General features: G+C 49.9%; 1 protein-coding gene across 9 annotated transcripts in view; it reads left to right on the forward strand.

Annotated features, from left to right (window-relative positions):
* Positions 1–13970, forward strand: part of rapgef2b (Rap guanine nucleotide exchange factor 2b) — a 62745-nt gene that overhangs the window by 19066 nt on the left and 29709 nt on the right. For 6 of the 9 annotated variants that reach the window (XM_030367702.1, XM_030367703.1, XM_030367705.1 and 3 more), the window contains exons 3-6: positions 450–506; positions 792–875; positions 4533–4608; positions 6353–6520. In XM_030367702.1, coding sequence (XP_030223562.1) covers positions 450–506; positions 792–875; positions 4533–4608; positions 6353–6520 — 385 coding nt within the window. Of the gene's footprint in view, positions 1–449; positions 507–791; positions 876–2614; positions 2753–4532; positions 4609–6352; positions 6521–13001; positions 13734–13970 lie in introns of those variants that run through there. The other 3 variants (XM_030367708.1, XM_030367709.1, XM_030367710.1) reach the window with 3 other exon arrangements.

The following is a 13970-nucleotide window of genomic DNA, read 5'->3' on the forward strand; positions in this document are numbered from 1 at the left end:
GCACTCTGTTCATACATGTGGATTATACTGTTACTGCACATGACCCGTACACTGGAACATTCCAGACGCGCGCGCGCGCGCGCGCGCGCGCACACACACACACACACACACACACACACACACACACACACACACACACACACACACACACACACACACACACACACACACACACACACACACACACACACACACACACACAGTTCCCAGAGAGGACTTAACTTTAGTCCCTTCCCTTCCACACGTACACACTCATGTACACACACACACAATTGTCCCAACTCACAAACATAAACACACACCCCTTCACATACACATATGCTGTCCTACACACACGCATGCACGCGCGCGCGCACACACACGCACACACGTGGGGTGTATTGCTGTAGGTCTGTCCACTGTGTCTGTCTGTCTGTGGTTCTTTACTTCCTTTGCTTCCTGTCCTGCAGGATGATGTGTGAGACGGTTCGCTACGAGAGACACGAGGCCAACGAGGTGCTGTACTAGTGAGTACTGTCTCTTTCTCCGTCTCTCTCGCGCTCGCTCTCTTTCTATCTCGTCCTGATGACCTGTCTGTCTCTCTCTCTCGACCTGATGACCTGTCTATGTCGCTTGCTCGTCATGAGGACTTGTCTCTCTCGCTCTCGCTCTCTCTCTCGTCCTGATGACCTGTCTATGTCAATCTCTCTTGTCATGATGACTTGTCGCTCGTCATGAGGATCTCTCTCTCTCTCTCTCTCTCTCTCTCTCCCTGTGTACTCCTGATGACCTTTCTACGTCTCTCTCCCTAGTCCTGATGACCTGGGTAGCTGTTGGTACATTCTGCTCTCAGGCTCCGTCTTCATCAAGGAGTCCATGTTCCTCCCAAGAAGCAGGTAGGAGCAGCTCCTCTTTTTTTCAGATTCAGATCCTCCCTCTCCTCTCCTCTCTCTCTCCTCTTTCTCCTCCTCTCTTCTACTCTCTCCTTCTCTCCTCCTCTCTCCTCCTCCACTGGGTACACTGTGGCAGTAAGCAGCTCTGTGGGTATCAGCAGATTACAGCTGACCTCCTCAGCCCAGTCACAAGGGAGCAGAACCAGTCTGAACCAGTCTGCAGCCCATAGAACCAGGCTGAATAGAACCTCATAGAAGCAGTCTGAACCAGTCTGCAGCCTTTAGAACCAGGATAAATAGAACCAGGCTGAATAGAACCTCATCGAAACAGTCTGAACCAGTCTGCAGCCTATAGAACCAAGATATATAGAACCAGGCTGAATATAACCTCATAGAAACAGTCAGAACCAGTCTGCAGCCCATAGAACCAGGCTGAATATAACCTCATATAAACAGTCTGAACCAGTCTTCAGCCTATAGAACCAGGATAAATAGAACCAGGCTGAATAGAACCTCATATAAACAGTCTGAACCAGTCTGCAGCCTATAGAACCAGGCTGAATAGAACCTCATAAAAACAGTCTGAAGCAGTCTGCAGCCTATAGAACCAAGATAAATATAACCAGTCTGAATATAACTTCATAGAACCAGGATAAATAGAACCAGGCTGAATCAAACTTCATAGAACCAGTATAAATAGAACCTCATCCAATACAGTAATGAAACCAAAACAGAGCAGATAGTAACAGAAGATTGTCACATGACATGGAGACTCTTCAGTACAACGAGTGTTGAAGATGAAATCAAAGTTATTCATCTGCTGAGAAACTAATTGATCAAGATTTGATTATCATGTTTTTCACAACCCCAAGTGGTGCATAACTCATCAAATAACCAGCTCGAAATGGAACATCAGCTAGTTTTCCGTAGCTCCTCCGCTAAAGAAGCCTTGTTGTGAATGCTGGGAACCTGTCTGAGGAAAGGGCGTTTCATGAGCTACTCCCTGCTAGCTACTCTCTGCTAGCTATCCCCTGCTAGCTTCTCTCTGCTAGCTACTCCCTGCTAGCTACTCTCTGCTAGCTACTCTCTGCTAGATACTCTCTGCTAGATACTCTCTGCCAGCTAACCCCTGCTAGCTTCTCCCTGCTAGCTACTCTCTGCTAGCTACTCCCGGCTAGCTGCACCCCGCTAGCTACTCTCTCAGCTAGCTAAACCCTGCTTGCTACTCTCTCAGCTAGCTAAACCCTGCTTGCTACTCTCTCAGCTAGCTACACCCTGTTAGCTACTCCCTGCTAACTACTCCCCACTTGCGGGGAAGGTGACTTATTATGAACGTCATCGCTCAGCCCCCCTGAAGTGTTTAACAGGACTAATCTAAAACTAATCTGAGAGTAATCTCATAAGAGAATTCATTAGCAATAAGTCAGAGCACGAGAGTTTGATGTGTTTTATGGAAATATATGCATAAGACATAATGTATCAAATTATTTATACAACATTCTTATTCATACTTTGACTCGGGTGTGTTCTCTCTCAAACACATACGCACGCACACGCAAGCACTAGCACATGTACACACACAAACTCCCCCATTGACTGGCAGCCCTGTCACAGGAAGTGAGTCGTGGTAGCCTGGAATGTGAGAGAGAGAGAGAGGCTGATTGATTGGACTGAACACACATTACCACACCCTCCCTCCCTCCCTCTTTCTCCCTCCCTTACTCTCCCTCCCTCCTCACTCTCACACACCAGACAGACAAGTAGAAAGCAGAGAGGCCGTGTGTTTCAGAGCTGTGGTTCCCAGTAACCGGAACATGTTTGGACTAATCTCCACTGTTGGATTAATGAGGAAATCTTGATGAGGACTAGGAGAGACCAGGGTGAGTTCACCTTAGGAGACCAGGAGCTAGGAGAGACCAGGGTGAGTTCACCTTAGGAGACCAGGAGCTAGGAGACTAGGAGAGACCAGGGGGAGTTCACCTTAGGAGACCAGGAGCTAGGAGACTAGGAGAGACCAGGGTGAGTTCACCTTAGGAGACCAGGAGCTAGGAGACTAGGAGAGACCAGGGGGAGTTCACCTTAGGAGACCAGGAGCTAGGAGACTAGGAGAGGGAACCAGAGTTCACCACCAGAGCTCGGACCCGAGGTCTGCCGTCCCTGGACTGTGGGTCTGCTGGTCTATAATGGTTATCTACTGGTCTGTCTGGAGCCACCTGGACTCTGGGTCTCTACTTTAGCCTCTACTCGGTATCTAGTGGTCTGTCTGAGACACAGAGAGTGTGTGTGTGTGTGTGTGTGTGTGTGTGTGTGTGTGTGTGTGTGTGTGTGTGTGTGTGTGTGTGTGTGTGTGTGTGTGTGTGTGTGTGTGTGTGTGTGTGTGTGTGTGTGTGTGAGAGATCCAGGAATGCTGAGCATGTGTTTGATGTTATTCTGAGCGGTGAGGGGGGCCCGTTCTGCCGGCGCTGCAGAGACCTCGGAGGGCGTTTCATCTCTGAGGTTTGACGGGAGGTTTGGTGGAGAAGCTTCAAGAACAGGGAGTCGAGTGAGGAGATGAGAGCTGTTCAGAGAGGAAGTGATGAGACTGTTGTCGTCAGGAGAGACACCTAGAGACGCCCCTCACCCCCTCGCCCTCTCACCCCCTCACTCTCTCACCCCTCACCCCTCACCCCCTCCCTCTCCCACCCCCTCATCCTCTCAGCGACAGCTCAGTTGTATTTTAGGTAGCTGAAGTCACGAGTGACTGGTGGATTCTAGGCGTGTGTTCCTTGACGTGTGTGGGTGCACGTGTACACAAACATGTGTAATGAACGCACACTATGAGATCCGTCACAGGAAACTGATACCCCATGCACACACACACGCATACACACCAACTGATACTCCACACACACAGCCGTCACCGCCATCCCAGAATACTCCCAACACAACACAGCTTTGTCCTGCTTCCAGCTGGATCCACACACCGTCTCCCACCATCATGCGACCCTAAACTGGGATTCTATACTGGGACCCCACACCCCTCAGCCACAAAACACACTCCTGATGAAGCAGACCCGGGATTAGAGGTTGGACATAACCAGTTTTCTGGACTGAGATGGCAGCAGAAGTTCCTGAGCAGACCTCCAGAGGGCGCTGTGGGGGTGTCACCTCAGGAGGACCAGCTCCTCATTCACCTTCAGACCGAGTAGAACCCAGAGCCTCACGGTCCGGACCTGGTCTACACACCGCCTCATCACAGACACTGCTAGGCTAGGCTAGGCTAGGCTAGGCTAGGCTAGGCTAGGCTGGCCTCGCTAGCTCTCCAGAGGAGCACCACATCATACCGTTGTGTTGCTAATCCAGTGTGCCCCCAGCGATGTGAGGTCAAACCAGTCCACCTCCCAGTGCCCGCTGTGGTCCGCTGGGACCAGTCCTCCTCCCAGTGCCCGCTGTGGTCCACTGGGACCAGTCCAATTCCCAGTGCCCTCTGTGCTCCTAAACTCTCTGGTTCCATGAGAAGATGTTTGAAGCCTGCCTGGAGGAGGGAGGCCTGTAGATGATGGACGTCTAGACTGACGGGACGCTGTTGTGGTCACCTGTTGAACTGACCTCCTCCTCTCCTTCTCCTCCCTCCTCCTCTCCTCCTCTCCTCTCCTCTCCTCTCCTCCTCCTCCTCCTCAGCTTTGGGAAGCGGTCTGCAGGAAGTTTGCGGCGTGGATGCGAGTGCATCGTTCTGGAACCTTCTGAGATGATTGTGGTGAGTCTTCACACACGCACACGGACACATTTACACACATGTATGTGAATATATATATATATTAGGGGTGTAACGGTACACAACAGTCACGGTTCGGTACGTACCTCGGTTTTGAAGTCACGGTACGGTACAGGACGGTTCGGTTCATAGTTATGGTGAAAAAACGGATTGCTTGACAGAACGAACATAAGTTTAATTAGTAACGAATTAAACACAACAGTTTTAGCTGTCAGTATGAAACATACAAATAAAATGTGTAACAAATATAAAAAAAATACTGCAGCAATTCTCCAATAACCCTAGAGTAAAATTTATGAAAAATCCAGTGTTAATGCTCAGTCTAGGCTCTTTAAGCTGGTATGTAAACAAAGAGTATGTAAACTTTAAGGTTTTAAAGAAAATATTCCTGCAGCTCTCTAAAGCTCTGAAGTTCTCATAAATATAAATATCAATCATTAAATAAAAGTGCAACTGCAGCCTTAACTTAAATCACAGCTTATGTATTTTATAATCTATTGGTGTTTTCATTGCCTCCCGTAGGTCAGAGGCAATGAAAACACCAATAGACCTGGTGATGGCATTTGCCCGTTCTGAATTCCCAGACAGGTGTAGGGGTTGATTAAATAGTGTAGGGAGCTGGGTTTGAACGGTTTGAACAACTTTTTTTCATTTCGCAGCGGTGACAGTAACACCTGGATGGTGCTGTCACGTTAAAATTGTACCGGGGGCGAAAATTTTGTGCATGTTCGATGTGTTTTCCATTTGCATAGACGATCGCTGTTGAACAATGTCTGCACACAGCTTTCGACTTGTCCACTCGTCTTTCCCCATTGTAATAATTAACCTGGAATCCAAAGTTCTCCCACACTTGGGATTTAAATGACAGGGGGGCATCTTCAAGCTCCGGTTTTCTGTTGTCGCTCGCCATGCAGTTCGCTCTCAGTTCGCTAGTAGACATCAATCCACACACAGTCGCGATCGCGCTCTGCTACTGCTACTACGCGGAGGTCGCGCACGTGTGAGCCGAGCCTAATAAGGCTAAAGGGTCCGGGGGGAGCTCCGACTTCAAGTTTTAAGTTCCGCACCGCAAAACAAGGCTTTACATTCACCATATTAACGCTATGTACGCCACATTTACGGACCGCGGTACACCTCTGTAACCGCACCGAAGTGCCTGTACCGTGACGGTTCGGTTCAAATACGTGTACCGTTACACCCCTAATATATATATATATATATATGCGTGTGTGTAGCTCTATAGTAGTGGACACATCAACATCATTATCCTACAATCAAGCCCATACACACTGGCTGAGTTGTGCAGTAAGTCACTTTCACACACACTCTGTTGTCATGGCAGCAGGGCGAGAGACTCAGGGCTATATGGTAGAGAGAGAGAGAGGGAGCCAAGGGGAGAAATCCCTACTGGGTAACACAAGAAGAGAGAGAGGGGTAGAGGGACATAGAGAGAGAGCAGTGAGGAGGGAGAGGGAGAGCAGTGTGACTGGACTCCAACAGGAAGTGTAATTCAACCAGAACCTCCTGTCTGTCTGTCTGTCTGTCTGTCTGTCTGTCTGTCTGTCTGTCTGTCTGTCTGTCTGTCTGTCTGTCTGTCTGTCTGTCTGTCTGTCCCCAGGTATCAGACCTCCTAACCCTCTCCCCCCCCACAGTATCAGACCTCCTAACCCTCTCCCCCCCCCCCCCCAGTGTCAGACCTCCTAACCCTCTCCCCCCCCCCCCCCAGGTGGACTACATGGAGGAGTCCGAGGAGTACTTCCAGCGCCAGGCGTCCCACCGCCAGTCGCGGCGCCGCTTCCGTAAGATCAACCAGAAGGGCGAGCGGCAGACCATCATCGACACGGTGGACCCCTACCCCCCCGGCAAGCCCCCGGCTGGGCGGAGCTACCACACGGTGAGGTCACGCCCCCTTTCCCCCGCTGGGCGGAGCTACCACATGGTGAGGCCACGCCCCCACAGCTCCATCCCCGCCGCCAAGCCCTGATGGGCTCCATGCACTGGTTCTACTGATGTTGGTTCTACTGATGTTCGTTCTACTGATGTTGGTTCTACTGATGTTGGTTCTACTGATGTTGGTTGCACAGCGGTTGGTTCTACTGATGTTGGTTCTACTGATGGAGGTTCTACTGCGGTTGGTTCTACTGATGGAAGTTCTACTGTGGTTGGTACTGCTGATGTTGGTTCTACTGATGTTGGTTCTACTGATGTTGGTTCTACTGCGGTTGGTTCTACTGCGGTTGGTTCTACTGCGGTTGGTTCTACTGCGGATGGTTCTACTGATGTTGGTTCTACCGATGTTGGTTCTACTATGGTTGATTCTACTGATGGAGGTTCTACTAATGGAAGTTCTACTGTGGTTGGTTCTACTATGGTTGGTTCTACTGATGGAGGTTCTACTGCTGTTGGTTCTACTGATGTTGGTTCTACTGCGGTTGGTTCTACAAATGTTGGTTCTATTGCGGTTGGTTCTACTGATGTTGGCTCTACTGTTGGTTCAACTCATTGTGGGTTGAGGTGTGTGGCTGTGATGGATGGAGGGTTGAGGAGTGCCTGAGATTGGACGGTGGGTTGAGGAGTGCCTGGGATTGGACGGGGGGTTGAGGAGTGCCTGTGATTGGACGGTGGGTTGAGGAGTGCCTGTGATTGGATGGATGTTGATTTTGTCTCCTCCCCTTGCTCCTGGGAAGAGGAGAAGAGCTTGTTTCACACACGTTTTTTCTCTACCCAGCATGCATCTGGGGTAGAACAGTTTGGTTCATTCCTGACATTCCAAGCTTTTCCCTGGAGAACGTTCCACTTAAACGTTCCTCAAAACAAACTGCTGTGATGTTCCGTTGTCTCTGAATACACCTCCTCTACTATAGTACAACTACTATCACTATACTACTACACTACCACTACTATACTACTACAATACTACTAAACTAGCAATACTATTACTACTACGATACTACCTACACTACCAATAATATTACTACTACTTTACTACTATCAATATACTACTACACTACCACTACTATTACTACTACTACGATACTACTACACTAGCAATACTATTACTACTACTTTACCACTACACTACCACTACTATTACTACCACTATGATACTACTACACTTGCAATACTATTACTACTACTATACTACTACTACTACAATACTACTACTACTACGACACTACCAATACGATTACTACTACTATACTACTAGTACGATACTACAAAACTTCTTATACTATACGACTACTATACTACTAGTACTATACTAATAATTCTAAACTGCTACTATACTTCTATTATTGCCACTATACTACTACGATACTAATACTACTATGCTAATATAATACTACTACTACTTTACTACTAATACAGCTATACTGTTACTAATACTGCCTCTGCTACTTCTATCCTACCAATCTACTACTACTAATACTGCTACTACACGATTACTACTTCTATACTACTACTAATACTAATGCTATACTACTACTTTACTACTAATACTACTACTACTGCTATACTACTATATTACTACTACTATTACTAGTCCTAATACTACTATACTATTACAATTACTATTGCTACTACTACTACTATACTAATACTACTGCCCTTCGGTAAATGTAGACCTCTCTCTCTCTCTCTCTCTCTCTCTCTCTCTCTCTCTCTCTCTCTCTCTCTCTCTCTCTCTCTCTCTCTCCATCTCCATCTCCATCTCTCTCTCTCTCTCTCTCTCTCTCCCTCTCCATCTCTCTCTCTCATGGTCCTCTATCTCGCTCTCTCGTCACGCACCACTCTGCTCTGCCTCCCACTGCGCCCCGTAGGAAGGATGGAGCTGTTACCGTGACAACCAGCACTATTCCCAGATGGTACCCACTCCATCCTCATGTACGAGAGAGAGAGAGAAAGAGAGAACTTGATGATTCTGACGAGCAGAAAAACAAAATTGCTGTTAAAATGTTGCCTTGCCCAAGAGCACAGGTGTCATGTTTCTCTCTCTATCATCCTCTGCCTCTCGTTCACTTCCAATCAGCATCTCTACCTCCCCTCTTTCTAGCCCCCTTCTATCATTATTACCATCCCTCTCTCTCATTCTCTTTTTCTCATTCTCTGTCTCTCTCAGTACCTCGTGGCTCCACTAGGGGGTGTGGCCTGGTATCACCTAGCCTAGCGCTGAAGGCAGACAGCTTAGCATTGCGTTAGTGTGTAGATGTGTATCGTTAATTGGACAGTGTGTTGTGTAGATGTGTGTTTATCTGCTTTCTGGCACACCTCCAACTCAAATCTCATCTATTCGCTGGCCTTGATGATGTCATGTTTAGATTCATGTGTTCACTGGTCTTGATGATATCATGTTTAGACTCATGTGTTCACTGGTCTTGATGATGCCATGTTTAGACGCATGTGATCATCAGACTGATCTATCCAGTGTTTTATTGTGTTTTGATGGAGAGAGGTAGAGAAATAAAAATACTGAGAGATAGAGACAGGGAGAGAGGAGAAAAGGAGACCGGCAGAGAGAAGGTGGGAGAGAGAGAGAGAAGGGAGAGAGATACAGGGAGGGAGAGAGAAGAGAGGGAGAGAGAGAGTGAGAGAGAGAGAGCAAGATACAGGGAGGGAGAGAGAGATACAGGGAGGGAGAGAGAGAGAGAGAAGAGAAGGAGTCAGGGAGAGGGAAGGGAGAGAGAGATGGAGAGAGAAGGAGACGGAGAGAGAAGGAGGAAGAGAGAGAGACAGGGAGGGAGAGAGACGGGGAGAGAGAAGAGAGTAGGAGGGAGGGAGGGAGAGAGACAGGAGGGAGAGAGAGAGAGACAGGGAGAGAGGGAGAGAGTCAGGGAGGGAGGGAGGGAGGGCGAGACACAGGGAAAGCGAGAGCGCTCTGCACTGTGTTTCTATTTTTAGGTGTTCTTTGTGACGAGCTGCAGGTAGGAGAGGCCTTGTAGAGAGACACCTCACAGACCAGCACCACTCCTTTACCTGTTTGCAGCACCCTGTTAGCCTGCAGCTCCCTGTTAGCCTGCAGCACCCTGTTAGCATGCAGCACCCTGTTAGCCTGCAGCACCCTGTTAGCATGCAGCACCCTGTTAGCCTGCAGCACCCTGTTAACATGCAGCACCCTGTTAGCATGCAGCACCCTGTTAGCATGCAGCACCCTGTTAGCCTGCAGCACCCTGTTAGCCTGCAGCACCCTGTTAGCCTGCAGCCCCCTGTTAGCCTGCAGCCCCCTGTTAGCCTGCAGCCCCCTGTTAGCATGCAGTCCGCACCGTGCTACCACTACCACACCATGCTACTACTAGCTCTCCTGTGTCTAACTTGTATCATGTCAACATCAGATGTTTGTGCGGTTCACCTGACAATGAAAGTGTTTGTGTGTGTGTGTGTGGTGATGAGGTGGTGTTCTGTTGTGCGATAAAGCCCGCCGCCGTAGTGCTCCTCGCCTGTCTTTGTGTTGTGCTGAATGGGGAGCGGTGCATTGTGGGGGACGGTGGTTTAACAGCTAAAGAGCTGTGGCAGCAGTCTATGAATCTATCGCTTTATCTCATCTAATGCGTCCACTTATGGACCGCCCACGTGTGTCTGTTTATACACACCGCCGGTCACATGACCGCCAGTCACATGATCCGCTGGCCAGGCCTCAAAGAGTCAGCTGTGACCTCACCTCGCTGCTATTGGTGGAGGCCAGCCTCTCGAGGCCCGCCCCCTCCCTCATAGACCTGTCTGTTCCTAGAAGACAGACAGGGGAGGGGGGCGGGGGGCCCGCTCCCCAGACGCATCCTGGTTGCCGTGGTGACTGTACGATGCCCCCACCCCCCCCTCACAGACCTTTATGTTCCTAGAAGACCCTGGGGGGAGGGGAGGGGAGGGGGCGGCTACCAGAAGCATCCCGGTTGTCGTGGTGACGGTGCGATGCCCCTCCCCTGGTGATTGTCAGGGGAGTAATGAATGGATTTTCCTACGCAGCACCTGAGCTTTGTGTTGTTGTGAAGCATTACATCATGGGGGGGGGGGGGGGGGTCATGACGACAGCCCCCTCCTCCTCTCTCAGCCAGCCACCGTCCCCTCACCATGACAACATGGATGCTCATGAGAGGTGTCACAATGGATGCTGAGGAGATGATTCGCTTGGTAAAATATTCATCACACTTCTGCCTTTGTGTGTGAGAGAGAGAGAGAGAGAGAGAGAGAGAGAGAGAGAGAGAGAGAGAGAGAGAGAGAGAGAGAGAGAGAGAGAGAGAGAGAGAGAGAGAGAGAGAGAGAGAGAGAGAGAGAGAGAGAGAGAGAGAGAGAGAGACTCTTACTGCATATCTGATGTTGATGTGATCTACGTTACCCTGATGCTGCCAGTGATTGCTTGAATATACAAAACAATGATTCATTGATAGGCAACGTGGTTACTCATTATTGAACAGCTAATGCAATTGCTATTCCAAAGACATGGGTTGACCTCGGTGATGACAGAAGTGTCTCATGTACTCATTACATATAATATCAATGTTGTTCTGTTTGTCTCTTTGTACTGCCGTTAATTATATATTAGAAGGTTAGAGTTGGAGAACGGGGGATATGGCTTGGTTGGATAGGTGTGGAAACAGGCCTGGTTTAGCTGATATGCAGTTACATGGTTATATGTCGTAGCAGCATTTGAAGGGACGTTTTGGTGAATTTGTGGTCTTTTATGATGTTTGTGGGCTGTTGGTGATGTTTGTGGTCTGTTGGTGATGATGGTGGTCTGTTGGTGATGCTGGTGCTCTGTTGGTGATGCTTGACGGTGTGTATGTGATGTGTGTGGGATTTGTATGTGATCTATTGTCTCCTCAGCTTCCCAGCATCAGCACTGCTCTTGTCATTTAAATCCTCATTCAGATGATATCTGGCTGTCAGTCAGCCCCATCTCTCTCTGCTGTCACCACGGTAACCAAAGGTCCTGGGGGGCAGGTCAAAGAGTCGCCGTGGTTACTGCAGTTGATTGACAGGATGACATCACCGCCGCTGCCAGTGAATCCACCTCTCTGGGTTCATCAGATCTGACTCTGGTTCAAGACTGTAGCTAGTGCTATCTTTAGCTAGTGCTGTCTGTAGCTAGTTCTATCTATAGATAATGCTGTCTGTAACTAGTGATGTCTTTAACTAGGGCTGTCTGTAGCTAGTGCTGTCTGTAGCTAGTGCTGTCTGTAGCTAGTGCTGTCTGTAGCTAGTGCTATCTTTAGCTAGTGCTGTCTGTAGCTATTTCTATCTATAGCTAATGCTGTCAGTAGCTAATGCTGTCTGTAGCTAGCTAGTGGTGTCTGTAGATAGTGCTGTCTGTAGATAGTGCTGTCTGTAGCCAGGGCTGTCTGTAGCTAGCTAGTGCTGTCTGTAGATAGTGCTGTCTGTAGCTAGGGATGTCTATAGCTAGGGCTGTCTGTAGCTAGGGATGTCTGTAGCTAATGCTTTCTGTGGCTAGTGGTGTCTGTGGCTAGGTATGTCTGTAGCTAGTGCCTCTCTGTAGCTGGTGCTGTCTGCAGGTGGTGCTGTCTGTAGCTGGTGCTGTCTGTGGCTAGGGCTGTCTGTAGCTAGAGCTGTCTGTAGCTGGTGCTGTCTGTAGCTGGTGCTGTCTGTAGCCAGGGCTGTATGTAGCTAGGGCTGTCTGTAGCTAGGGCTGTCTGTAGCTAGGGATGTCTGTAGCTAATGCTGTCTGTAGCTAGGGCTGTCTGTAGCTAGGGATGTCTGTAGCTAATGCTGTCTGTAGCTGGTGCTGTCTGTAGCTGGTGCTGTCTGTGGCTAGTGCTGTCTGTGGCTAGGGCTGTCTGTAGCTGGTGCTATCTGTATCCACAACATCTGTTCTGTGAAATAAAGCAGTGCAGGCTTGATAACTCTAAGCAGTCATAATGAATAGTCTCTCTCTCGCTCTCTCTCCCTGGTCCTGTTACTATGCCAACAGCCTCTCTGTGCTCTAGCACTGTGGAGTGATAATGACATTACTCTCCCATCTCCATCCCTCCTCTACCTCCTCCTCTTCTTCCATTTTGTAGATTCCCTCTTCTTGCTTCTCTGTTATCTATGTATTTCTCAATCCTGCTGTGTTTTATCTGTCTCTCTCTACCCCTCCTCCCCTTCTCTCTACTCCTCTCATCTCCTGGTGTGGAGATGAGAGGATGAAGGGGTAGAGGATGAGAGAGGAGGAGAGAGGATGAGCTCTCTCCTCCTCTACTCTCTTCCTCATCTCCTCTCCTCTCTCCTCATCTCCTCTCCTCCTCTGACCATCTCTGCCGGCCAGGTTTGAAACCAGCCTATCTACGCTCTCGTAGCCCTGCCGAGTTTCTCCGCCTCTCTCCCCCCTCCCTCCCTCCCTCCCTCCCTCCCTCCCTGGTTCAGTCACAAACAGACCCAGAGCGCTAACAAAGCCGGGACCAATGGTGGCGTCTCCCCCTCTCTCTAAATAGTCTAATGGTGCGTTAAGGCGTGTGTGAGTGCGGAGTGTGTGTGTGTGTGAGCTCGGTGTGTGTGTGTGTGTGTGTGTGAGCTCGGTGTCTGAGCTCCGTCAGTGTGGGGAGGCGTGTGTGTGTGCGCGTGTGTGTGAGCGTCACAGGCGCGAGAGGCGGAGGAGGTGGGAGAGGAGAGCTAGGGAGTGAAAGTGCTGTCAGCCATTTTTGCTATTTTTTTCCCCCTGCTTCTATTTTCTATTTTCTGCCTTTCATCGGCGGGAGGTGCTGACAGCGAGGAGCAGGAGGAGGTGCTAGCGGGAGAGGAACACATAGGTGCTGTCTTTGTGCTGAAAAGGGAAGATCTGAATCTTTTGATTCATCCTCCTCCTCCTCCCGTCTGTGGGAGCAGCAGCTGCCGGGAGCGGGCAGAGCAGGAGACGAGAGGAGGAGACGAGAGGAGGAGGCGCAGGTTCCTCCTGTCGGTCCTGCTCTTTAGAGGGGAGAAGACGATCGCTGTAGCGGGGAGGAAGAGGGAGAAGAAGGAGCGAGGAGCACGCGGAGACCGTAGCAGGGGAGGGAGGAGGAGGGGAGCGCGGGTTGAGGAGGAGCAGGATGTGAGATGAGGCTGCTCCTCCTGTGATCACCATGAAGCCGTTAGGAGGAGCTGAGCCTCATGGATCGCCCGGCCACCCCGAGAGGAGCCCGGTGAGTACAGGGGGAGGAGGAGGAGGAGGAGGACCGGCGACCTGCTGACGGTCTGACAGTGCAGAGAGGGCGTGTGTGTGTGTGTCTCTGTGTGTGTGTGTGTGAGTGTGTTAATGTCGACCCCATTAAGTTTAACGACGCACTTAGGGGCGACGTAGTTTGATCGTATCGGCACGGCAACGCACGGCCATCAAACCCCCGCCGTGACACCCTGCCCCCCCCCCCCCCCCCCCCCCC

Source organism: Gadus morhua, chromosome 10 (assembly GCF_902167405.1).
Source record: "Gadus morhua chromosome 10, gadMor3.0, whole genome shotgun sequence".
Lineage (NCBI taxonomy): Eukaryota > Metazoa > Chordata > Actinopteri > Gadiformes > Gadidae > Gadus > Gadus morhua.